We start from the raw sequence: 27,430 nt of genomic DNA, 5'->3' as shown, positions 1-27,430 counted from the left end.
ACTTGCGAGACTATTTTTCTATGCCCAGCTAAAATTGCTTCACTACATCCACCGGTCTGGCAGTTCTACCGGATGCAAAAAAATTGCTATGTCATTGCGGAGAGATTTCATTCACAGCAACCTTACAACAATGACAGCAAGAAACTAGGGCTGGGCGATATTAATTATTTTTTTTAACCTTCATAATAGTGCACTCCCTAAAAGCCCAAACTTGAGATCCCTTACTGGGATTGTATTAACCTTCAAAAAAAGGTGCATAACACCCCATGTACAATCAGGTTTGCCTTTATTGGCTAGCAACCACATCTAGTACAATATGAAGACATCAGAAGTGTTTACCACCAAAACGTTTTAGCTAAGTAAACATGCCTGAGCTTGAGCATATAAAGGAGTGTGTGGGTTATTTAAAATCGTATTAGTTGGAAATCATGTTCCAATACTCCGTTCCGCAATCAGCAGAAATAATTTCTAAAAAGCTTGTTTGTCAACAGTAAACAGCTGTTACAGTGTGCATTTGTGTGTGATGTGATGTTCATTTAAGTATATCTAGTACAACAATATGATCACATATGAGTGTCGTAGGTCATATAATGAGGTGTTAGAATGTGTGTGTTTTCCTCTTCCTGTATGTCTGTGCAAGTGTTATTAAGAGATCCCCTTCCACAGGCACAGGATAATTAATAGATCAGGTCCCTTCCAGTCTCAGACCTAGTTCCCCAGTGTAAAGTATGCACATACTTTTCTTTGATCTCATCTTGAGCAATCAATTATTCAAGATCATTTGCAATGCAATAAGATTCAGAATATGTCCTTTGGCATATCACCAAAATCAGTATATAACTCTTATATAACAGTAATTTTACCTCATGGAATAAATCTAGAAATTATATTATTATATTAGATATAAATACAATTATAATTAAATATAAGTTATATATAAATACTCATAAACAACCAATACAAACGTTGAGGTTGGTTTTTCATGTTCTTGAAAGAAGTATCTTATGCTCACCAAAGGTGAATTTATTTGATCAAAAACACTGTTAAAAATGTTGTGTGATATAGGCCTACTTTAGTTACTTGGAAATATATGCTATAATGTTTCAGTTTCTTGATATTTTATTGATAAATCACAGAACAGCTATTGAATGTTTCTGTGTGTGTGCGATCTGCGCGTGATGTGCGAGCTACTGTCTGTGTGTGTGCAGTGTTGGGGAGTAACGGAATACATGTACCGGCGTTACGTATTCAGAATACAAATTATGAGTAACTGTGTTCCGTTACAGTTACAATTTAAATAGTTGGTATTTAGAATACAGTTAAATTGTTGAAATCAATGGATTACATGACGATGCTTCTCTGTTTCACAAGTTTATTCACTCCCTAAATAAATTAAGGCAACTCCATGCATTTCCCAGAAGCCCCAATATGAAAACGAAAAAATGCGCGGTTTGCGTGATCAGTCACAATGGAGTCGGAAGAGGAGCAGCGGGAGCTAGAGGTAGAGATGGAGCCGGAACAACAGAGCCAGGGCAAGAATGCGTTTCTATCTTGGAAATTCAAACAGCATTTCACATTAAAGAAAGAGAAGGGAGAACGAAATATAACTGTGCAGTGCAACCTCTGCTTGCCAGCAACCAACCTCCTTTCAGCGTCCAAGACTCCACCTCCAACCTGAAGAAGCATCTTAAAGTAGGCTAAGTTATTTATTTTTTATTAGCCAGGTTTAGTCGTCTGCTGTAGTTTTACTGGTCACCTTGCTATTTTATAGTTGTATCAGGTAGCTACCAGGGCTGTAACGATATGCAATATGAAACCATAATAGCGAATTCACAAACCTGTGTCACGGTGTGAGAAGGCAGAATCGCGACACACCCCTTCCAACTCCCATGTTATCCTTCCCGTCCAGATCCAATGCTACCACATCTTTAAATTACTATTTGTATTATTTGAAGTTAACATTATAAAATACGTAGACCTACACCACAAAATAAATACTTTAAAATTGGGCAATTCCAGTGTTATGGACGTGACATTTGCAGTCAAAACTTGAAATAGAAATTCTCAGAAAATGCATTTAATACCAGTATATTGAAACGTCTGTTTATATATCCATACTCCCTTAATAAAGGAGTCCAGACATTAGAAAAATATCTGTCTACACATGTGTTTTCTATTTAATATGAGGGAAATAAACATGCGTGACACAAAAAATCTTTAACTTTTAGGTGGCAAAATATTTTTTAGTACTTCTGTGAATTACACTGCGCAAACCAAAAGTAATACTACCCACCGGATGAAGAAGGGTTGGCTCTCCACAGAACATAAAATATTCATTTTATTAAATTTTTCGTGTTCGCATTTATGAAGAAAAAACAATGTTACGGGCGTAACCGCTCTGAAAGCGGCACTAAAAGACGCTTTAAAACTTTCACAGAGACTTCAAACAGAAAGCACAAAGCCTTTCTTTAAAGTGAATTTCATTTTGTATTAATTGTATCTTAATTTTAATAAATGTTTCATCAACCAATTGCCTGGATTTAATAAATATGTAAATATAGCAGACAATAGATAATCACGACACGGAGGCGCCGGCGCGTGAACTGGAGCTCGTTTCCTAAATGAACCGAAACTTGGTGTGTAAGGTTATACTTGCCTCACAGACATGTCTACTTTTAAACAGAACAATTCAAAACGAAAGAAAACAGACTGCTCTCTGCTTATGTAATCCGTATGAAATGCGCATTTCACTACTGCGAAGATCGCGAGTCAGCATCGTCAACTTCACCTTTGCAGCCGACACTGACACAAAAAACACTTGTTTATTAATTAACAATTAAAATATCTCCTTGCTATTATTTGACATATTCATAATCATTACTTTTGCCGGTTCTTTGTGACAGCTTTTAGGTGCTTTATTGGCAACCCTTACATGTTACATGAACGCGTCACCACCGCATCACCGCACCGCATTCCGCATTCCTACACTTATAAAATGCAATTCAATGTGGAAGTAATCCAAGTATTCAGAATACGTTACTCAGATTCAGTAACGTAACGGAATACGTTACAAATTACATTTTGGGGCATGTATTCTGTATTCTGTAATGAAATACATTTTGAAAGTATCCTTCCCAACACTGTGTGTGTGTGCGTTACATTGCAGCAGCACATTCGTTTAGATCTGCAATTAACTTACGTGTACAATAAGCTGTTTAAAACATGCATTCACCCAATCAATTTTGAGTATCTAGATACGTCTTACATTTCTTGTGGAGTGCTCTCAGAGTTTGCATGTATTTGTCATTTTAATTGTTTGGAATGAAGTGTAAGTGGACCCCCAACACACTTTGGAGTGTGAGCTATATTTTTCAGCTTGACGGTTTTTGTTTTAATTGAATATACCTCAGTATAAGTGCTATATATCTCTATATAATGGGTGATAGATTTGTACTGTCACAGGGTGTATACTGTGATACCACCTAGCTTCAGCTGTCCTGTCCTTGTGGACTTCCTTATCCAAAGGGACTGATGGAAAAGTCTGAGTGTGGAGACATAAAAGGATGTGTAAGGGTGGACTGGGATGGTTGTATGATGTGGCAGGACGCTGACGGGGAGGGACACACTTTGGGGTTTCATGACACATGGGGTGCAGGCGATATTTCAATGTTCTTTCATCACAGACACATCTCCACCTCTGAGATGCCTTTGTTTGGCAAAGGTGATAATTACTTTCAGCAGCCTCTTCACACACACACATACACACAGAAAGATATACCGCCTAGCCCCAAATGTCCTCATCCATGTGGGATTAGACATCGGTTAAGCCTGCTGTTCCAGAGCTGGTTTGGAACATTCGAGTCGCAGCTCAAAGGATCGTACTGTCACGCTCAAGGCTCATCTGCAGTCACGAAAGAAATCTGAGGAATTAACGGAAGCTGGGGTCCCTCTTCCCTATTCTGCTGTTTTATCAACCTCTTTTTCTCTTCCTCTAAAGCCTTCAAGTCATAAATTAGCCCTGTTCTCTTCTTGTTTCCATCCCATCTTGTCAAAGTTTCTTCTCTTCTCTTCTCTTCTCTTCTCTTCTCTTCTCTTCTCTTCTCTTCTCTTCTCTTCTCTTCTCTTCTCTTCTCTTCTCTTCTCTTCTCTTCTCTTCTCTTCTCTTCTCTTCTCTTGGTTTTCATTTTCATTCTTAATAAAGGCAGGGCATAAAGGTTTTTACAGTTATGATATATCATGGATCAAACTAAAATGAATTTATGACCATCTAAATTAATTATTAGTCTGTACATAAAGGAATGGCCACCTCACCCCTACTTCTCACTACTCGCAGGTCTCACTTTTAGAATGAATATTTCTCACACAGCAACAATAATGTTAGATATTAAATGAATATCTCAGTGGGAAAGTTGTTGGTTTGTCAGTAGGGTATTCTGCTTTTAATTAATGTAAGTTAGTAAAAATAATAGTTTTAGAAGCTTAGGGTACAAAAATTGTCGATTTCTTGGCTTGCGGGATGCTTAACATCATATTTAAGGCCATGGTTGCAGTCACACCTCATGACGCATAACTTTAAACACAACCACAACACCAGTGCAAATAATACAGAACAGCAGTTTTTTGCATTATTTATTCATGCTGTGGTGTATGCTGGGAATAATAGTCCTGCCTCCAGCACCACTGGCATCACTGTGTGCTTCTTTAGTAGCTTAATCAGCAACATCGACCAGCTTGACCAGCCAAGATGCTAATGAACATCATCATTATGTTGTTCCATCAGCTAGACCAGCACCAGACCAAAGTAAACCAGCATGGACAAGCATTTTTGGAGTATAGACGGGGCCAGATTTACCTCATATTGTGACATAGGCAAAACAAATCTCTCTCCTCTCCCCAATATGCCCACTGGAAATGTAAAAACACAATTTTTTTTTAAATGATTAAGCCCTGTGTTGTCAAAGTTGATATTGTGGCTTTATATATGTTAATTAAAAGTTTACCAAAATCAAGCTTAAATCAAGTGATGGGTATTTGACCAGCAAATGTCGTGTTTTGTTCTGTCATTAGAACGGCCGCATCTGAGGCAGCAAGTGCATCGTTTCATCAACCTACAGGCTATAAAGTTTATTTATTTATTTATTTATTTTTCTGTCATTTAGCCAAAATCTCATTTTATTAAAGATGAAGTGCAACGCACAGGCCTTAAGGACAGTATTGGCTATGACTCGACGGCAAATGCTAGACAAAGACACTCTTCTTTGCTCCTCAAATGCATAAAACATTTTTCTTTATATATAGTAAAGAAAATGCTGTACTTGTTCAAAGAACCAGTTCTTTATTTACCCTTGCAAACATGCAGAGACAGTCCAAACCAGGGTTGTTAGGCCAATTGTTTATGGCACTTAATTCACAATAGAGGCAGGGTGGACAGTTTGAGGATCCATTGGAGTTACGAGGTTTAGTCACAAGCTCTTTTCAATACTTTTCATTGGTTAAATATTTGCAAAACCCACAGACAGATGTAAAGAGTGACCAATAGTAATGCTTTATGGAAAAAAAGATAAAAATGACAAAATGTGAAGAGACATGCTTCATCCTGACAGCAGCAATATTATAAATTGTATTAATTTCTAAAGTAATTGTCTTACAAAGCAGGAATTTTAGAGTGAAATAATAATAATAATAATGAATAAAAAATAAAAAATTCTCCACATTGTAATTGCCCCCCCGGACATGCGAGCATATGCAAGTGCCTAGAAAGCCTATGCATAAATGATCTGATCTGTTGCTTTTTTTTTATCAGCAAGGTTGTACAGGCACAGGGGAGAGAAAGACCCCCGAAGAGTCTAGAGTTGATCAATCAATTAATGAGGCTAATTTTTAATGAGCTGTGAAATTGTGCCGTCTCACTTGCAATGTCTGCTTGGTCATTACTCTCAATATACAAACTGTCAAAGTTTGAAACTCACAATTTTTCTAAAAGGTTAATGTACCCCAAAATCCAATACTTTGCTAAATGGAGGAAATGTGCTCACGCGCACCAAGAATAATCTGATGATAAACACCCGGATGGTTCTTCTGCCGGTGTTCTCATGGGAGCACTTTGCAGTGGGGATGGCTGACAGCGGTAAAGGGAGGAGACCGTGCATTGTGGGTAGAAAGTGCTGTGCATTTGTTTTTAAGGTGGCCTCACATTTGCTGAATCAGACTGAGAACTGCTTCTTACACACCTATCCAGTCTGCCTACACTGCAGATCAAGATAACTAATCATTAATGCATCAGCTACTTCTGCCCTCCATATTCTACTCTAAATGAAGGGTTTTTATTTTATTTTTTTGGTGTATTTTTAAATAAATTGTTTGTGTTACGTAATTACATTATGTATTTATTTATTTGTTTATTACCAGACAAACAAACGCATAAGAATTTCTAGGCTGTTTTGTGCTGGTTTTTTGCTGGTTTGGTGCTGATCTAGCAGGTCTAGCATAGCCATACTATTCATCAGCAGAAGTTAACTGGTGAAGCTAGCCAATAAGCATGGCATCTCTGATGATTTTTTTTTATTTTATTTTTGTCCAAGAATGTGTTTCTGGTTTTGAAGATAGAGTTGAATCATTATGGGGACGCTAGCAGAGTTTGAGTCTTGATCTTGTGGCCTTGACTTTGAGACCTTTTGAAACCGTCTTCTCCCAGACGTTCATTGCTCTGGATTGCACATTTCAGTTCATTAAAATGGTCAGCCTGGCTCTTAGACAAACAGGTCATGGTCTGGGATTGAATCTGGCATTTCCCCCCTTTCTTTAAATTCAAATAATAGTATTTTAGTTGTTGTTGTTTGTTTTTTTAACCACAATCAAAACTCGTCCTCTCCTTCAATCAAATAGCTTCCATCCAAATTGCAGTCGTACCCATCTGGGATAATGGAGATGTCCTGCACAGATATGTGCATAAAGGTGCCCTTGAGCGGCTTGATGTTCTATACTCTGCTGCAATGAGAGATGAGCACCATCATTGTAGTGATTGCAACGCAGCATTGTATTGATATTCTGACATCATTTTGTTTTCTTCTTCAGAATCTCCTGTTGACTTACAATGATCTAACCGCAAGGGATGGCATCATTTGTAATAGAGGGCAACAATCCGGTTCTGGAAATAAAAATTCCATATCTAACAGCATAGCACAACATAACATAAGGAAATTGACTGATTTGATTTATTTTTTATTAACTTGTAAACCGTTCAAAACAGACCAACTGTGAGGTAATCAATGCTTTAATTGAAGCCATCATTCTACATTATTTAACTTGTTTTTAAAATAATTGTGTTTAACAGTGTAATTCCTAGTGGAAAAAAGAAATTATCTACGATTATGCAAACAATTCACACATTTGTGCATATGTATATATATATATATATATATATGGATATGGATATGTATATATGTATATGTGTGTGTGTTAATTATGTATGTAATATATTTAATTTGATTATGTCATCTACAATAATTTTATTTGTCTTGATTCATACATACCTAACCACCTTTACTGTCTAGTAAGCACAGGTATTTTCTTCAGGATGCAAATGCAAATTCAATGCAAATCTGTCCACCTTAGACAGGACATCTTTGTACACAATATTTACTCCATCTCTAAATACTGTCCACACATTATTTACAAAAATGCTACATTGTTCACTTGATTTTTCTCTAGGCACACCAGATCCTTCACTGGTTGCTTAATATTCAAAAAGTGACTGGAAGGCTTTTCATGAAACTATAAATTTCTCACGCAGCTTTCAAGTATAATTGACATTTTCACAAACACATGCAAATGCTTCTCACGTTCTTACCAATCATTAGATATTCATCTCATGCTTTCACAGATTACTGTCTTATTTATGTTAATATCTTTTGTTTCTTCTTTTTTTTTAATGTTGTGTATGTTTTCAAATTCTCTTTTCATTATTTTATTATTTATTCGCTATTCGTGTGCCTATCAGGATAATTAACACCGTCCTTGCTATATCATCCATGTAGATTTTGTTCTCAAGTGACTTGCCTGGTTAAGTGAATAAACAAATAAATGCATCCACAGACATGCATTCACAAAGCACACGTCGCTCCCTGTCTGCCAAGTCATTGCAGCAGGAACGCGGCGAGACTCCCGGGGTAGCGGCACTGTTTGGTATTCATATGACACAGCTCTTCTCTCCATTCACCTTTCTTCCTCTCCTCTCTTTGGCACTTCCTTTGAAATCGAATTGAAGCACTTTGTTTCTTAAAGATGCGTGCAACACTTTGCTTACCTCTTGTTATCCACTTCAAAATGGTGGTTTTAGTTGTTTAATTTGGAAGGACAGGAGTCCTGGCTCAGTCTTGTGCTTGTTTTTAAGTAAGTAGATGCTTTTGGAAAAGAATAGAGTGGGTAAATCAGGTTTTGGATGACCTCTGTTGAGATCAAAAGTATTTTTCCATCTCTTGAGATGCAGATGACCTCTACATTTTGCGTGGCTTTAGGGGAACAAATCAAACCTTGTTGGGTTTAGTCTTTCATCTCCCTCCACTTCTCCTTTGTGTTTAACATGCAAATCTGACAGACTGTAACCACCCACTCTCCTGCCAACGCTCCCCACAACCCTACCAACCGCCATCCCATCAGCGAGGATTACATGAAAGAGTTGTAGAGCAATAGAGAGAGAAACAGGAAAGGATAGACGAAAGAGTAAAACGCATTTCAATAAATAAAAAAGGAACATGAGGATTAGTTAACGATAGCTGCGTATGGAATAGCTGTACCAGTATGATGTTTGTTCAGGCAAGACCCTCGTTCTCCTCTCAATATCAGTGCCTGGAACTGAGGTTAATTAGCCTAGCATCACGACCAGAGCCAAGTTCAAAGAAACCCCTTAAGTTTAGAAAAACTGTATTTTACTTTCTTAACTTAAAAGGATAGTTTATCCCAATATGGAAATTCCGTCATAATTTCCGCACCATCATGTCATTTCAAAACCTGTATGACATTCTTTTTTTGCTGTTGAATGCAAAAACAAGTATTTTGGAAAATGTCTCAAAAATGTAAAAGTATTCAATGTGTTAACAAAAACAGTTAAAACATTAAAACAGTAAAAGTTTATTGCAACTGGTTTCAGATTGTTTAACCTGGCTCTGAAAAGCCTCTAAACAGATCAATTTTGACCACTATCAATTTTCATACTGGTTCAGTCTGGTTTAACCATCATAAAGCAGCCTGAATCAGCACAGAATATGTGAAAATTAAAGATGATGAAAGAGTATGTGAAGAAGAAATAATTCTGAAGAGCAAAAGAGCAAAGTTCAAACTGCACTGATCTTCCATTCTTAGCTAATCAACTTCATGACCATCAAAAACGAACCATCAAAAATTTTCACCAGCATGTTGGTCTTTTTAGAGCAGGATAGAGATAGAGTACTAATATAGTATTTATTAATATCAATAAGAGTTTTTATTTGTATATTTTCATGTATATTTTGTATTCGTTTTAGTAATTATGCTACTGTAATGTTCATATATTTTATATATACCGGTATTTATATTTAGCTGTATTTTTAATTTCAGTTTTTATTTTAGTACTTCAAATGTATTTCCATAGTTCCAACAATTTAATATTTATGTTCAGTTGCCAGATTTATATATATACAGTGCAATGCATAAGTGAATACACCCTTGCTAAAGTTGACTAAAAAGAGGAATAAAAAATCATATTTTGGAAATTGAACTTAATGCCTTAATTTAAAAAATTAGGAATAATCCAACCTTTAAGGACACCAATTTTCTTTGTGAATGAATAATGTATCGTAAATAAATAAATGTTCTTCCTTAAAATACATGGTGCATAAGTGAGTACACCCCTATGTTAAATTCCCATAGAGGCAGGCAGATTTTTATTTTTAAGTATTTTTTTTTTTTTTTTTAGGATACTATGCATCCTGATAAAGTTCCCTTGGCCTTTGGAATTAAAATAGCCCCACATCATCACATAGCTTTCACCATACCTAGAGATTGGCATGGTTTTATTTCAGTTAGCCTAAAAGCTAGTTTGATTTGCATTGAGAGATGATCTTATGGAAAGTACCCCATGCCAATCTCTAGGTATGGTGAAGGCTATGTGATGATGCGGGGCTATTTTAATTCCAAAGGCCAAGGGAACTTTATCAGGATGCATAGTATCCTAAGTTTTTTTTTTTTTTAATACTTAAAAATAAAAATCTGCCTGCCTCTATGGGAATTTAACATAGGGGTGTACTCACTTATGCACCATGTATTTTAAGGAAGAACATTTATTTATTTACGATACATTATTCATTCACAAAGAAAATTGGTGTCCTTAAAGGTTGGATTTTTCCTAATTTTTTTAATTAAGGCATTAAGTTCAATTTCCAAAATATGATTTTTTATTCCTCTTTTTAGTCAACTTTAGCATGGGTGTATTCACTTATGCATTGCACTGTATATATATATTCCAACAATTTAATGTACACTGTGTCTACATTAGACATGAGTGGCGCGATGCGCCAAAAGACAATATTGTGCAACACAACAAATCCCTGACAGTAAACTGATGCCTCGTTCTATTTATGGCGCACTCCATGCACTTGCTATACTTCTCATAGGAAGGACAAATGGATTTGCAACGGTCGGTTTGTCGCGTTCAGTGTAGACAGCTTCTAGCTGTTTCAGCTCGGCATGCATCAGCAGTTGCGTCCGGTGTGAACACAGTGTGTCCATCACATCAACAGTGTTTTTTTTTTCTTTCTTTTTTTCTTTTTTTTTTGGAGAATATAAAAAGGTGACAATGAGAATATAACAAAAAAATATTTTGAAAGATGTGACACTTCATGCTGGTTTATGTTGGTTAGTGTTGATTTGGTGCTAGATTAGCTCATTATCATAGGAACTCCTGGTGAAGCTTGTTGGCGACACCAGAATACCAGCATCTAAAATACAGCTGGTTCCATCAACTGCACATAACACCTACTGTACCATCTTGCAGGCAAAGAGGAAGTTGGCTGTCAGTAACAGAATAGGTGCATCATTGTGCGGCTGCTTCCCCTTGAGAAACCAGCCGCCACTCGCATAGATTAGCGCTTTAGCATGACACAGATCTGTCCTGTCGGCAGTGATGCGATGGATGTTGGAGTCCGAGGAGGTTTCTGAAGTGCTCGTTTCCTCACAGAAAGCAACAATGTGTGTGTGGTAAACCTTGGGGTTGCCAAATGGGTGGAGGGGGATAGAATAATTTGGTTCTTTATCAGATTTGTAAAAGCACTCTGGCTGTAGGCTGATTAATCTCATTTAGAACTTCTGGATTGAATAATGTTTTGCTTTCTTTATCTGTCTGCCTGTCTCGCTGTTGTCTCCTCCTGTCTTTCTCTCTCTTAACTCTGACTGTGATGTTATCGCTGGAGGTCACAGCGTGTCTGTACTTGTTGGTCACTAGTTTAACAATGAATACAATGAATGGATGTGTGTGTGTGTGTGTGTGTGTGTGTATTGAATTCTGGTTGATTGGGACAATTTTTACCATTGAGATGACTGGTGTCCCAATCAATCTGAATCCACCCTATATATTCTAATTTGCATAGACTTTACTCAGACAAACTTTACCACATTGTCTCACCACTGAATCCTGCCACTCTTGTCAGTGGAAATTACTGACTCATTGAAAATGAATGAGTTGCCGCTGCTTTGTCGGTGTAAGTGTGAACGGGGCTTTGCACTTAGATGCAGGGCCTTTCTTTATTGTATACACAGCTATAAATAACTGTTGATCTCTTTCATTTCACACCCAGACTGTGTGCAGAGTGAAATACCTGTAGTTCGCACAGTTGCTGTATATTGTGTGTTTATGTGTGTCTTTCATACTGAATAGACGGATTTGTTGAATTCTAAAACCCACACAATATTAAATTGAAACTGGGATTTAGAAATACTTCCCACTCACATCTTTATGGGTGGAGAAACGCACATACATAGAGAGGTGGAAACCTGGGGAAGCTCTGCTAATTCACTTTCATGAATTACAGTAAGCCAAAGCGTTCTTGCTACTGGTATGCACTATGCATGCGCTGTCATGGCAATAATATAGTGGAAATACTACACATGTATGGCCTACAACACTCTATTGAAATCGTTATTTACATCCCCACAGCAGTCATTTGTAAATGGGAGGACTGTATATTCAATAAAACCCCTTTTGTTTTCAGTAAGCAGACAGTCTTTTGGTTTCTAATGCAGATGGACATAACTGAAGTCATGGGGTGCATGTTTGTTTTCTAGAAATAAGTATCTAACTTGGCTTTTGAGACATCAATACTTTGTATGCCGCCCCTGAAGTCATCCATGTGTAAAAGGCCTGTGAACCATGACTGATAAGGTCAGCTTTTACACATGATCTCTTTTTCTTACTCACTAAGCACTGCAGTAATCGCTGTACTCAACCCAATGTATCTTCTTGTTTTTGTTGTTGTTGTTGTTTTTTTCTGTTAATGCAGCATGGTCTGTGTTAATGAGCTTTTGTGTATGTGTGACAAAGTTCTCCGCCGCCTCCTTGGTTAAGGGCTTTTACTTGAGTTTCTTAAAAGCAGGCTCCTGATATAATTTGCATAATTTCCATTCAAATTGCTAACTGTTGATGATTTAACTCTTACAAATCGTTCCAGTTACACTGTGATTAGTTTACAGGTATATGAACTTATTTATCTTAAGTTTTGTTTTAAATGTCTGTATTGTTCTACAGAAAGATTATTTTTCTTAAACCTGGATGTTTTTTTGGGGGGACTTTTACCTTGATAGTCTTCTTTAAAGCATACTTAAGGTCGGTACTGTATATTCATATTATATTATTGTATGTATTCCCATTTCTTTGTCAAGGTGGTTTTATTAATGTGGTAAAAAAAATAAAAACAATTTTGAGCTCTACTCAACTCATAATTTAAAAGGACATTTATGCCTAGAATATATCACAGGACAAGGAAGGTTCAGCTGCACTTTATTTCGATAGTCACTTTAGACATTCTACTAACTACAAGTAACTTTGCAACTACATGTCAGCTGTCTCTCATTAGGGTTTTAGTTGACTGTTTGATTTGGGTTATAGAATAAGGGTTTAGGGATAGTAAAAATAAGTTGACATGTAGTTGCAAAGTTACTTATAGTCTTATAGAATGTCTGTTGAGGGAGTATCAAAACAAAGAGTTTGCAGATATTAAGCAGACAGTCTACTAATACTCTAATGAGAGTTAGTTGACATGTTGTTGCAAAGTTACTTGTTGTTACTAGAATGTTTAAAGTGGACTATTGAAAAAAAAAAGTGTTACCGAAGGTTCCCCAGCTTGCTCTGCACACAAATGTCTAAGAAATTATTTGGGACAAATGTACTGTATTTCCATTTTTAAAGATCAGTGTGAGAAAAGTGACCTCTGAAACGTTGGGTTTTTGAATAACCAACTTGAATTTAATTCAATAAGGTCCAAAAAAAACAAAAAAAAACATTGCGTTAATTTCTTTAGAAATCCTGTCCATTTTAATTTTTGAAGATGTTTATTCGATTTTGTTCAGCATTTTTGCAGTGTATTGCCCTTTTTTGATGATGTGCTTTTTGTCCCTTTTACCATTTTGTCATTTGGATTTTTGCTTTTGGTTTTCACATTTCTCTAGCAGTGTTGATCAGTTTGTCCTTAGTGTATATCATAATGCAGTAGACTGTTCTCAAGAGGCGTTTTCCTAATGTCCCCTTATTGCAGTACTTGCAGCAACAACGTACAGAGCCATTTCTGTAGAGACAATCTGTTATAATTATCTGTACAGAACACTTTGTTAGTTATGTATTCAGTACCTCATGCATTAGTAAAGTAATCTGGTTCTGGCATTTAGGTTGCAGAAAACAAGTACATTTCCCTCAGATTGGAAGTGGCATGTCTCATTCATGAATCACTTTGAAAGTCCTTATTTAATTGCTGTTTCTTAAAGGTTAATGACTACTATTTTCTCTCATTCTTTAATATTCTTCTTTTTATGAACTGCCCATTAATGAAATTTTGCAGGTGTCAGTTGACTAATTTTCACTTATTTTTGAGTCTTATTTTTCTCTTTATCTTCTCTCTGTCTCTCTCCCTTTTATATCCTTTTAATATTAAGTACTATCCAAGTGCTAATTTCCTGTCTGGCAACTCGAAATTACCCATATCTCTCTTAGAACAAATTATTATTATATAACTAGTGAAAACTTGTGAAAATGTACAAATTAACGATGTGATTCCAATTACGATGTGATTCCAATTACAATTACGTATAGATATGATTGCTCTCCTTTTCTCCCTCCCTTCCGACTCCCTTCCAGAATGACTGTCTAATGTTATGTTTGTATGTGTAACTCCACAGGCTGCATTTCCTGGTCTTCCACACTGAAGAGGTGCATGATGTTTTGCGCATCTGGGATGGGCCTCAGGACGGAGGTGTTCTCCTTAGAGAGCTGAGTGGCTCTACACTTCCTCCAGACCTCCATAGCACATTTAACTCTGTCAGTCTGCAGTTTACAACCGACTTCTTCACCAGCAAGCAAGGTTTCGCTCTGCAGTTCTCGGGTATGTGTTTTACTTGGACTCCATTCACTCTCATTCCACTTCACAGCTCCACATACAGTATTCACCAGCGATCAGCGTGGAATACTTGATTACGGGAATTCACAGTGCCTGTACATGCTCTAAAGGGGGGAATAGTTAAATTTCTCACAAAATATATGAAGTGCATAATTGTTTTGTTTGTTTTGCTCTCGTGCATTGAATCAAATTCATTATTGTGTTACTTGATTTGGTTCAAGGCTTGGATGAATACATACAGCACTTTGAAGCGGGCAAATAAGTTGTTTTTATTTTTTTGGGAAATTGCATTTGTGTCTTGGTGTTTCCATCCAGCACCATCCTGAAACTCATACAAGTTTTGATAAAAACCTTAGTGGGAGACAGTGCTTGAGCTCCAGAATGACAGCTGAGAAGCACCATCTTAGAGCTTCTCCTAATGCCTCCGACAGCACCCACCCTGCAGCACGGCCCAGCAGACACAACCTCTCCACTGACAATAAATGAAGCCCGTTAAGCCAAGGTTTATGTGCTTCTGTCTGCTGTCAGCCTGTAACCAGGGAAACCATTCCCGTCCACCTCCATCAGCCATCAACTCCAACCAGAGAATCCTGATTTCTTGCATGATACCTTCGAGACCCCAAAAAATAACAACATTAAAGGTTTTACATAGAGAGTAAAAAGAAATAATATGCCATTATGCATTAACGACATGTTATTTCAGTTCCGCAGCCTCACATTTTACTTTCAAAACAGCCCTTTTGGGTTAAAGCATCTTTAAGAGAGTACCACAAAGATGCAGGTGCCTAGATAAATAAATTAGTGTGTGTAGAAGAATGCAGACTTGAGCTGTCATTTGGGTGCTTGGAAGATGTAAGTTTACAGCAGTTATTAGATATTCATAATGGCTGGTAGGTCAGCACCACAATCCAGTAGATGACTTAAATGGTTATGAACTCCAGACTTTCTGTCTAGTACAGTGGTTCTCAGCCAAGCAAACTTTCAAAGAGGCCATAAGATAAATTAAAATGAGACAAATGAGCATTAAAATAAGCTAAAGTTTAACATTCAAAATGTAAACTGACATTCTACTTTATTGCTTATTTAATTAATTAATTCCCTCACTGCAAAAAGCTTTTCTTACTTAGTATTTTTGTCTGGTTTCCAGTCCAAATATCTAAAAATTCTTAAATCAAGATGCATTTACTAGATAAGTAAAATAGGATAAGATATTATTTCTTGTTTTCCGGGGGAATTAATAAAAAATAATTGAGTTTTTGCTTAAAACAAGCAAAATTATCTGTCCATGGGGTAAGAAAAATAATCTTAATTCAAACAGAAACAAGATTATTTTTCTTACCCCATGGACCGATAATTTTGCTTGTTTTAAGCAAAAACTCACTTAATTTTGATTTATTTCCCCAGAAAACAAGACATAATATCTTATGGCATTTTACTACTTTAGTAAATGCATTTTGATTTAAGAATTTGTTTGATAATTTGGACTGGAAACAAGGCAAAAGTACTAAGTAAGAAAAGCATTTTTTGCAGTGCTCAGCAACTGTCATTTTACTTTGCCAGATTTCCCACGGCCTTTAAAAACTTGGATTTATGAGGGAATTTTAAAATTGTGATTTTTAGACCTGGAAATGTTAGAGAAATTAATAAGATGTTAAAAAGTCATTCAGTCTTATTTGTATTGAGTAGAAATTGCTATTTGTGAATTTGAAAAAAAAAATCACTGTAATTATGACAAGAATGACTAGAAAAGTCATGTAAATGAATTGGTCTAAAAATAAAACCCTGATGAATGTTCCGTTATTGAAACCTCTCGAATTATTGAATTTAACTATTTGAATTATTTATAATTATTTTCACAAAGGTTGAGAACCACTCTTGGATATTAGGTCAAGGGGACCCATTGATTAAATTAAGTTTTGTGACTGGATGTTTATTTGTTTTTCTCTGCAGTTTCAACTGCCACTTCCTGTAATGATCCTGGCATTCCAACTAATGGCACTCGCATTGGAGACAGCAGAGAGCCAGGGGATAATGTGCTGTTCATGTGCGATCCCGGATACCTCCTACAGGGGGCGACCAAGATCACCTGTACTGAGATCAACAACCGTTTTTTCTGGCAGCCTGATCCGCCAACCTGTTCTGGTATGAGCATTCCAAATTAAGAAATGTAAACACTCCCATCCTCAACCAACATTTCCACTGCGATCCCTCCATCTTTATGCAGTCATTATCCAGCATATTTTCAGCATAAGAGCGGGCGGTTTTATCTTGAAAGAGCAAGGCTTTCGATGTCAGTCAAAAAGACATTTTGCCTGTCACTTCTAGTTATTTTAGTTGTACAAAAACAGTGTGTTATGCACACTATACCATGTTGCAAACTGGTATTTGTTATCATATTATGTTAATTAGTATCGTAATCATAAACAGTTATGTTGCTCAAATAGAAAACCATTTACTGCACTTTATTCTTCTAGTTATTTACTCATAGCTGCTAATCAATCAGAAGTCTTGCACTTTCAAAGAAAATAACTTTAGATAACGTCCTGAAAAATAAGGTGGATACTCTAACCCATTAGTTTCACATAAATACATTAAAATTAACACACAAGCAAGAGTGCAGTTGTAATGAATATTGACACAGCTATGATTTGACTAATGGCTAATAATTCTAATGCTAATATACCGTTTGTGTTTTGACATTAAAGCTAGAGAAAACACTTTATACAATGAGCTAGGTATCAGTATTTTGTTGTACAGTACGCACTCAGTTATGGTATGAAAACACAGTTACACAGTAAGAAACCATTTATGTGCAAACTATATTCAGATAGACTCAAGGTTGCAATTTAAGTCATATTGAAATTCCTTTCAGTTGTCATTGTTCAAGGCCTGGTTCACTGATTTAAATGTAACACATACGCAATACATTTTAAAATCATACACAGGAAATATAAGAACATAAGAATATTCACCACATTATTGAGGTGCATGAGAGGGCTAATATATGAGATGATGATCATTATTATTATTATTATTACCATCTATTCTCTTGCACCAGCTACATTATAAAGATTTCATAACACTGCTTCTCTGAAGAGGATTTGTGTGGACATGAGGGACCACAGTATTTGGTTTTCTTTTGTGAATTTAAGCCACTTTATGTTAACAGCCACACTAACAATAGTTTAATTAGGTTGCCTTGTTCAATTAAACTCAATGTGAGTGTGAATGTTTCCACAGTGTTTGCCTGTGGTTCCACTGTGTTGAACCACAGGCAAAACCCTGGAGGTGTTTGCTTGCTTGTTCCAGGTAAAATACCTGACATTGGACCAACAGACAGTACTGAGTTGAGCACATGACTTCATTATTTATGGATGATATTCTTTCGAGAAACAAAAAAAGTCCATGAGCGTTCCAGGTTTCCCCCATTTATCAAGTTTTTTTCAAGGCTGTGGGTATCCTGAAAATTACTTGTTAAGGGGGTCAAAGTAATAGCTTGATTTTTAATGTTTTTTATTTTTATTTTATTTTTTATTTTGAAGGAATAGTTCACCCAAATATATTTTTAAAAATGCCATCAATTACTCATCCTCGTGTCGTTCCAAACCCGTAAGACTTTCATTAAACGTACTGTATGGGATTTTTTCTCCACTAGGGGTCGCTAACCTATTTACAATAACAAAGGCGTAGTTTGATGACGCAACATTTGCTAAGAATTATGGATCTTGTCGTCAACGTCAAGCCGACCGATCTAATAATGTTTATGGATGACTGAATACATTGATGTTTTTGTCATGACTATGATATGAAGCAGTTCGGGATTGCTAAGAGACAGCTCTCAGCTCCAAACCGCTCCAAACGCGACGCGAGTCCCGCGGATATAAAAGGAATATGGACATTTCATTCTACCGAACTACACGCAGAATCACTACTCACAGATCAGTTTATTAGACAAATTAAACTTGTGAGGTAACGCAGCGCTGTTTCACTTGGTCTAACATTACACTATCACACTAAACTGCATTTGAATGTGTTGAAATGTAACTTATGTGTTAGTTTGTCTGTATGAGACTAACGTTAGCAGTAACATTAAGCTAAGTTAGATCAACATTAGAATAACATACAGATCATATTCTGACATTTTATCATTGTTGAACTATATAACATTGATTAGTTTTATGTAAATGTGCTCACCTGTTTAATAAAGTACATGTAGGAGCGGTCGAAATCTCGGGACGTGGAGCTCTCGTTTATATACTGTCTATGGGAGCTCTCGGCATCTCGAAAACACCGCGCTGATATTGATTCTCGTTTTAGTTCTCCTTTTTTATCCAAAGTCTGCTTGCCATGGTCCATAATGTTTGAACGAAACAACAACAGCGTGCAGATAGACATTGCGAACTACAGTGGTCCACGTCTGTCGTCTTGGTTACTATCAGAGGGCTCTGGTTCATAGCTCTGGTTACCATGGCAGCACGAGCGGAAACCAGGGACAACGCGGATATGACGCCATTGACTGCGACATAACGGAAATAAAGACACGGTCCGTGTCTTCGAATTAAAATATTAATTTCTCTGGATTTAGAAGTTAATTGGAACTGTCGGGATAATGTAAATACACAACTTTAAAAAATATATAACATAGATATAGTGATTTTTTATATTTTTAAAGCAAAAAAAATACATATTGTGCCTTTAATCTTCAAAACACAAATAAAGAAATGTTTAAATAAAATAAAATAAAGAGTCTCTCCATTGACAGTCCACACAACTACCACTTTTTTGCTTCAAAAAGTTCATAAACAGATTGTAAAAATAATCCATATAAATTGAGCCGTTTAGTCCAAATTTTATGAGATGGCCCTCACTGCAGAACACGAAATCCAAGGGGAGGAGTTGGATCCAGATCTAACTCCTCCCACCTTACATACCTAAACCTACCCATCTCCACCCCCTGATCCCTAAACCCACCCCTAAACCTACCAATCTCCACCCCTTAAATCTGGATCCAATTCCGCCCCCTGGATCTCATGTACTGCAGTGAGGTGCTACTGAAATTTTCTGAAGAGACTCGATCACTTTATATGATGAACAGATTGAATTTGAGTGCAAACCTCATTGCTTCTTGCGGAAGCTCAAAAGTGTTGCATAACACGAGAATGAACCTTTTTGGTTCTTGTACATCAAGCGAACATGCTTGAGCTTCAGTTTACCACTAGTTGATGAATGTTTATATGTGAATAAATCTGTTCATCATGTAAAGCGATTCTGTCTCTACAGAAAATATGGACTAACCCACTCTATTCATATGGATTCGTTTTAAGATCTCTATATGAACTTTTTAAAGCGTCAAAAGTGGTAGTTGTGTGGACTGTCATTGGAGGGACAGAAATCTCTCAGATTTCATTAAAATATCTTAATCTGTGTTTCGAAGAAAAACTAAATTCTTGAGGGTGAGTAACTGATGACAAATCTTTTCATTATTGGGTGAACTAACACATTGTTGCTTGTTTAGTCTTATTTTAAATAATCGGAAGTCGTCTTGAGGCCCCCATGAAAGTTTGCTGAGGCCCCTAGTGGGCCCTTGACCCATGGTCGTGAACCACTGTTCTAGATGAAAGACGTTTTAGCGTTTTTTCTCTCCCTTCCTTTGTGCTGCAGCTCCATGTGGAGGGAATCTGACTGCTCCCGGTGGACTGATCCTGTCCCCTGAATACCCAGAGCCCTATCCTCACGGCAGAGAATGTGACTGGACAGTAACAGTAACGCCGGACCACATCATATCACTCACTTTCAATCAGTAAGACTGGTTTATAAGACTAAAGTCCCCTATTTCCTGTAGGTAATAATAGCTGGATTATCATTACAATATATAGATATGCAATGTTATTTAAGTATTATTTATATACTATTATAGTATTTATTTATATGTTTAATTGCATATGTTCTGTGTGTGTGTGTGTGTGTGTGTGTGTGTACGTGTGTGTGTGTATGCGTGTGTGTGTGTAGATTAAATTTATTTTTTTTTCAGTTTTAATTTAATTAATTTATTACAGTTAAATGCCAAGGCAACATTTCTAATTTTGAGTTTAGGTTTTTCGTCTAATTTTCATTATTATTTATTGTTTTATTTCATCTTTATTTCAGTTAACTAAACACTTTTTAATAGTTTTAGTTAACAATAGTGCTGGTAGTGTGTAGTCACATCATACATGTTTCTTCCTCCCGTCAGCTTTAGTCTAGAGCCGAGCTACGACTTCCTACACATCTACGATGGCCCTGATTCTCTCAGTCCGTTGCTGGGTAGCTTTTATGGCACTGACGTCCCTGAGCGCATTGAGAGCAGCTCCAACACACTCTTCCTGGCCTTCCGCAGTGACGCCTCGCTTAGCAGCAATGGATTTGTCCTGCAGTACACTGGTATGTTGCGCCCTTGTGTTGGGAGGAATCATTTATATCCGTTTACATTTTGTAGGCATGCAATACAGTCCTTCTATGACTGTATTGCATGATAATTTGGTCAAATAATGGTATCAGAATGCCCCTAATTTTCCATTTGTCTTTGTTTTTTGTTTTTTTGTTCTTTTGTATGTGTAGTGTTCCATACTGCAACAGCACTTTGACTGTTGCCTTGATCACCCTCTCCTATTCACCATTATGCGGCGTGTAATTATCGACCCATGGCACTTCTCGCAGTCGTCTAGAAAAGAATTATGAAAATGAAAAGCCAGAATGCGCTCACTAAAGCTGGTATCTGATCAATGTTTTGCTGTCACACTAAAGGCTCTGCGCAAATGAGAACAAATGCACGTTTACTGTCACTGTATTCGCCCTGCTGACCTCACTTTGTCTGATGATACTTTGGCTTATTTGTTTATTCATGAAATGACAGACTCGTCTGATCAGTCACAACAAGGTCCAAGAGTCAAAAAACGGAGTAAAAATTGGCTTTGGCGAGTACATAAAACTGAGATGCCATCCATACTGCCACACTTCTTCTAATGATCTTTGCCTCAGCAGACCATCAGAAATTTAAATAAAATGCCTTTTTTATATATAGACCTCCTTATGTCGACAGTTGTATAATGTGCATACATTTATGTAAAATATATTAATAACAAAATCATGATGTGTCTTTAAATGTTTTTGTGACAGATGAAGTTTTACTGAGACACAGAGACTGTTTCATACTGTATATAACTTCATATTGACCATGCTTTTAATAACTAATGTGGAAGTAAAAAGTACTGTTCAAAGGTTTGCAGTATAAAAAAATAAAAAAAAAGTATTTAGCCAGGACACATTAAATTGAACAAAACTGACATATAATAATACAAAACATTTTAAGTAAATGTTGTTCTTTTGAACTTAAAAATTATAAAGCAGAACAAATAATTTCAACATTGTTAATAATAACCATTATTTGAGCAGCAAATCAGCATATTAGAATGATTTCTAAAGGATTATGTGACACTGAAGACTGCTGAAAATTCAGCTTTGCCATCATAGGAAGAAACTGCATTTTAATATATTTTATTAGTTACTACTTTATTAGATACACCTTGCTAGTACTGAGTTGGACCCCCTTTTGCCTTCAGAACTATCTTAATTCTATCTTAAGATCTTATGACTGTGGAGACCATTTGAGTTTAGTGAACTCATTGTTATGTTCAAGAAACTAGTTTGAGGTGATTTGAGCTGTGTGACATGGTGCGTTATCCTGGTGGAAGTAGCTATCAGAAGATGTGTACACTGTGGTCATAAAGGGATGGACATGGTCAGCAACAATGCTAAGGCTGTTGCGTTTAGACGATTCTCACTTGGTACTAAGTGGCTCAAAGTGTGCCAATAAAATATCCCCCACACCATTACACCACCAGCAGCAGCCTGAACCAGTGATAAAAGGCAGGATGGATCCATGTTTTCATGTTGTTTATGCCAAATTCTGACCCTGCCATCTGAATGTCGCAGCAGAAATCGATACTCATCACACCAGGAACCTTTTTTCCAATCTTCTATTGTGCAATTTTGGTGAGCCTGTGTGAATTGTAGCCTCAGTTTGCTGTTGTTAGCTGACAGGAGTGGCACCTGGTGTGTCTTCTGCTGCTGTAGCCCATTTGCTTCAAGGTTTGATGTGTTTTGCGTTTAGATATGCTCTTCTGCAGACCTCGGTTGTAACGAGTGGTTATTTAAGTTACTGTTGCCTTTCTATCAGCTTGAACCAATCTAGCCATTCTTCTCTGACCCACTGGCATCAACCAGGCAACAAGGCATTTTTGCCCACATAACTGACGCTCACTGGATATCTTTTTTTTTTCTGACCATTCTCTGTAAACTCTAGAGATTGTTGTGTGTAAAAATTCCAATAGATCACCAAATACTCGCCCGTCTGGCACCAACAACCATGCCACTTTAAAAGTCACTTAAATCACCTTTCTTCCCCATGCTGATGCTCAGTTTGAACTGAGCAATATTACTGTTTTACCAGTATGTTGAGACATTTAAAAAATCTTACCAACCCACATTTTTTTTAACAGTATTTTGGATAAAGATTGAAATTCACATTGGTCTCATGTTGTCCATAGAGGCAAATGCATCAGAAAAAAACAACTACAGCTATTATTTTACTCTATTTTTGTTATAAATGCTTTTTTTGAGTCTCTGTCAAATAACTTAAAGTTAACTAGACTAGAACACTACCTACTGATGGCCATTGCTGGCATGCAACGGTCAGAGCGAGAGAGACCGCGCTCTTTAGATCACCCTCTGTTGGGCTTGGTGAATGAGGAACAGTATTCTCTCAATCTGGTGCAGCAGATGGACACAGTGTGTGGCACTTCAAAATCTCCAGTTCCAGACCCCAGTCTCCTCACAATGAATTAGTATAAACTAATAATATAGAAGCAAATCATAAATACATGAAAAGTGTGTTTATTTCAGCTTAACCCTGACAGAAGTGTTAGCATAGCCGGTCTGGCACATGGTCATGTTGGTTCATCTGTGCATGCTGCTGCTGTTGGAACAAGCTTCAGGTGCTGTCAACCTCTTTACAGACCAATCAGCTTCTCACAGACTTCCAACCGCGTCTGATTGGCCTCTGAGGTGCAATATGTGGGCCAAGGCTCTGCACACTTGACCGACAGTTAAATAAACACCACACACACATACACACTCCATTGCCCATCCGAACTGTTCCCTGCCAGCTCAAACATTTGTCATGTCCAAATTCACAAACACATCTTCACCAACATACACGCACACACTCATACGCAGCCTCATCAGTGGACACCTGAGCTAGAACTTAAGGTTGGCTGTGGTCCACTCTTAATTACTGACCGTTTCGCACTGGTATTGTTAGGAGCCCGGTGTAGGAAGATTAACTGAGTTGTGGGCTGTCTTTAGCGCCAACCCCAGTAAACAGATTGCGTCTTGTTTCGACGTGCCATTGGGCCATGAAGGGCACGGGCATCAGTGCGAGCAATACAGTGTAACTATGTTAGGAAGTAATATCTCAACTAGAACTGCATGCAACCCATTTTTTGCTGTGCGATGCAGATGTGTAGTAAGAATGATTGATTTCTAATTTTGGCCAAAGGATGCAGTGTGCACCATACACATGTCCTGCTGGGTGATGGACTGTTTTGTGTAGTCAGCAGACCTGATCTAGCCCAGTGTCACTTTTAATCTGTCATGGGTCACTGTCCATGCTCCACGGGGCATGTAGGTTGCTGTAGAATATTTCGGGATCGTGAATTGGTGATCAGGGTGCGCTCATTTTAAGCATCTTTGAAGTGCACTTATTCACACAAAGAGCCTCCAAACTTATTTTTATTAAATTTTTGGGGAAAAAACCTGGAAAGAACCTGCACCAGCAGCGTCCATATTTATATATACACATATACATATAAATATGCACTACCATTCAAAAGTTTGGTACCAGTAAGATTTTCTTTTTGAAAGAAATTAAGCAGGCACACTTTAAATTTATCAAAAGTGACAGTAAAGACATTTATAATGTTACATTTAATGAAGTTTATACAAAATATTACTATGATGATTTATTAGCTGTGTTATATTTCAAAGGCTGTGCTCTGCGGAGGTTGAATTTGTCAGGCGCAGATCGTCATCAAGGATGTCTCATTTTAGAAAAATAACCATTATGAAATTCACTGTTATTAGTCAAGAGTTGTAAATTATTGTCATTTATTTCTTACTTTGGAATGCAATAGTTACTTTTCTAAAAGGAGACAGCCACAAACACATACAGTGAGGAAAATAAGTATTTGAACACCCTGCTATTTTGCAAGTTCTCCCACTTGGAAATCATGGAGGGGTCTGAAATTGTCATCGTAGGTGCATGTTCACTGTGAGAGACATAATCTAAAAAAAAAATCCATAAATCACAATATATGATTTTTTAACTATTTATTTGTATGATACAGCTGCAAATAAGTATTTGAACACCTGTCTATCAGCTAGAATTATGACCCTCAAAGACCTGTTAGTCTGCCTTTAAAATGTCCACCTCCACTCCATTTATTATCCTAAATTAGATGCACCTGTTTGAGGTCGTTAGCTGCATAAAGACACCTGTCCACCCCATACAATCAGTAAGAATCCAACTACTAACATGGCCAAGACCAAAGAGCTGTCCAAAGACACTAGAGACAAAATTGTACACCTCCACAAGGCTGGAAAGGGCTACGGGGAAATTGCCAAGCAGCTTGGTGAAAAAAGGTCCACTGTTGGAGCAATCATTAGAAAATGGAAGAAGCTAAACATGACTGTCAGTCTCCCTCGGACTGGGGCTCCATGCAAGATCTCACCTCGTGGGGTCTCAATGATCCTAAGAAAGGTGAGAAATCAGCCCAGAACTACACGGGAGGAGCTGGTCAATGACCTGAAAAGAGCTGGGACCACCGTTTCCAAGGTTACTGTTGGTAATACACTAAGACGTCATGGTTTGAAATCATGCATGGCACCTGTTCCCCTGCTTAAACCAGCACATGTCAAGGCCCGTCTTAAGTTTGCCAATGACCATTTGAATGATCCAGAGGAGTCATGGGAGAAAGTAATGTGGTCAGATGAGACCAAAATAGAACTTTTTGGTCATAATTCCACTAAACGTGTTTGGAGGAAGAAGAATGATGAGTACCATCCCAAGAACACCATCCCTACTGTGAAGCATGGGGGTGGTAGCATCATGCTTTGGGGGTGTTTTTCTGCACATGGGACAGGGCGACTGCACTGTATTAAGGAGAGGATGACCGGGGCCATGTATTGCGAGATTTTGGGGAACAACCTCCTTCCCTCAGTTAGAGCATTGAAGATGGGTCGAGGCTGGGTCTTCCAACATGACAATGACCCGAAGCACACAGCCAGGATAACCAAGGAGTGGCTCTGTAAGAAGCATATCAAGGTTCTGCCGTGGCCTAGCCAGTCTCCAGACCTAAACCCAACAGAGAATCTTTGGAGGGAGCTCAAACTCTGTGTTTGTCAGCGACAGCCCAGAAACCTGACTGATCTAGAGAAGATCTGTGTGGAGGAGTGGGCCAAAATCCCTCCTGCAGTGTGTGCAAACCTGGTGAAAAACTACAGGAAACGTTTGACCTCTGTAATTGCAAACAAAGGCTACTGTACCAAATATTAACATTGATTTTCTCAGGTGTTCAAATACTTATTTGCAGCTGTATCATACAAATAAATAGTTAAAAAATCATACATTGTGATTTCTGGATTATTTTTTTTTAGATTATGTCTCTCACAGTGGACATGCACCTACGATGACAATTTCAGACCCCTCCATGATTTCTAAGTGGGAGAACTTGCAAAATAGCAGGGTGTTCAAATACTTATTTTCCTCACTGTATGTGGCCAACAAATGCAATGTCCAGAAATGCTCAGCCTTTGAAATGAGACACAGCGATTATTACTACAAATAAATTATTAATCATGTAATAATGATTAATTATATGAATTAATTATTATTCATATGTTTGTTACTGTGAAAAATGCATGTGATTGTGATGCTTGCTCATTTATGAGAAGACATTAATATGTCAATAGAAGACACATTTTTACAGATGTTTTGTTTAGCATATGATTTGCATGTCTTAGTTTTAAAACAAACCTTACATTGTAGTTCCTAATCAAATCAAAGCCACTTGGTGAATGACTCAAAATGATTTACTCACCAAAGCAAATTTTTACTTGCATTAGGTGTTTGGTGAATGTTTGTAGATGTAAAGGTCCCTGTGCGCACTGGATTATCAGTCTTACACAAATAGCCATAAATCATCATCTCTTGCTCTCTCTCCTTCTGTATCCCTCTCACCATACTTTGTGTTTCTTTTCCTCAACAGAAAATCCCAGAGAGTCATGCTTTGAGCCAGGGCTGGTGCGTAATGGTACTCGTGTTGGTACCGAGTTGAAATTGGGGGCTACTGTCACCTATTACTGTGACAATGGCTATACGCTGGAGGGAGACGCCACACTGACTTGCATCATGGGGGGAGACGGCAAACCTGGCTGGAACAAACCAAAACCTGTTTGCATAGGTAAAAGCATATAATGGAAGTTCAGCAAGTACTTTTTTGCAAATACGATCTGTAACCATGTGTTCTTCCTTTGTCAAAGACCTGGAGTTTGTCACATTTGCTGCTGTTCCCTTTGAAATAAGCAAAGGCTCATCTTTGCAATGTAACCTTGAGGAATGCTTTGAACACACTGCAATTTCACTTCGGCAAACACTAGGGACATCTAGCCGGGCAGCTCAGGAAAAGTAATTTAAGATC

At 37.4% G+C, this 27,430-nt stretch overlaps 1 protein-coding gene across 1 annotated transcript in view; it reads left to right on the top strand.

Moving 5' to 3' along the window:
* The window catches only part of csmd2 (CUB and Sushi multiple domains 2), a 313,713-nt gene that overhangs the window by 213,617 nt on the left and 72,666 nt on the right, over positions 1-27,430 (top strand). Inside the window, exons 26-30 of the mRNA XM_084130492.1 lie at positions 14,419-14,621; positions 16,587-16,778; positions 20,298-20,436; positions 20,869-21,056; positions 26,999-27,193. Coding sequence (XP_083986618.1) covers positions 14,419-14,621; positions 16,587-16,778; positions 20,298-20,436; positions 20,869-21,056; positions 26,999-27,193 — 917 coding nt within the window. The remainder of the gene's footprint in view (positions 1-14,418; positions 14,622-16,586; positions 16,779-20,297; positions 20,437-20,868; positions 21,057-26,998; positions 27,194-27,430) is intronic.

Source organism: Abramis brama (genome assembly GCF_963993115.1).
Source record: "Abramis brama genome assembly, chromosome: 12".
NCBI classification, from domain to species: domain Eukaryota; kingdom Metazoa; phylum Chordata; class Actinopteri; order Cypriniformes; family Leuciscidae; genus Abramis; species Abramis brama.
The sequence above is the reverse complement of the archived record's forward strand: the minus strand, read 5'-3'. Positions and strand labels throughout refer to the sequence as shown.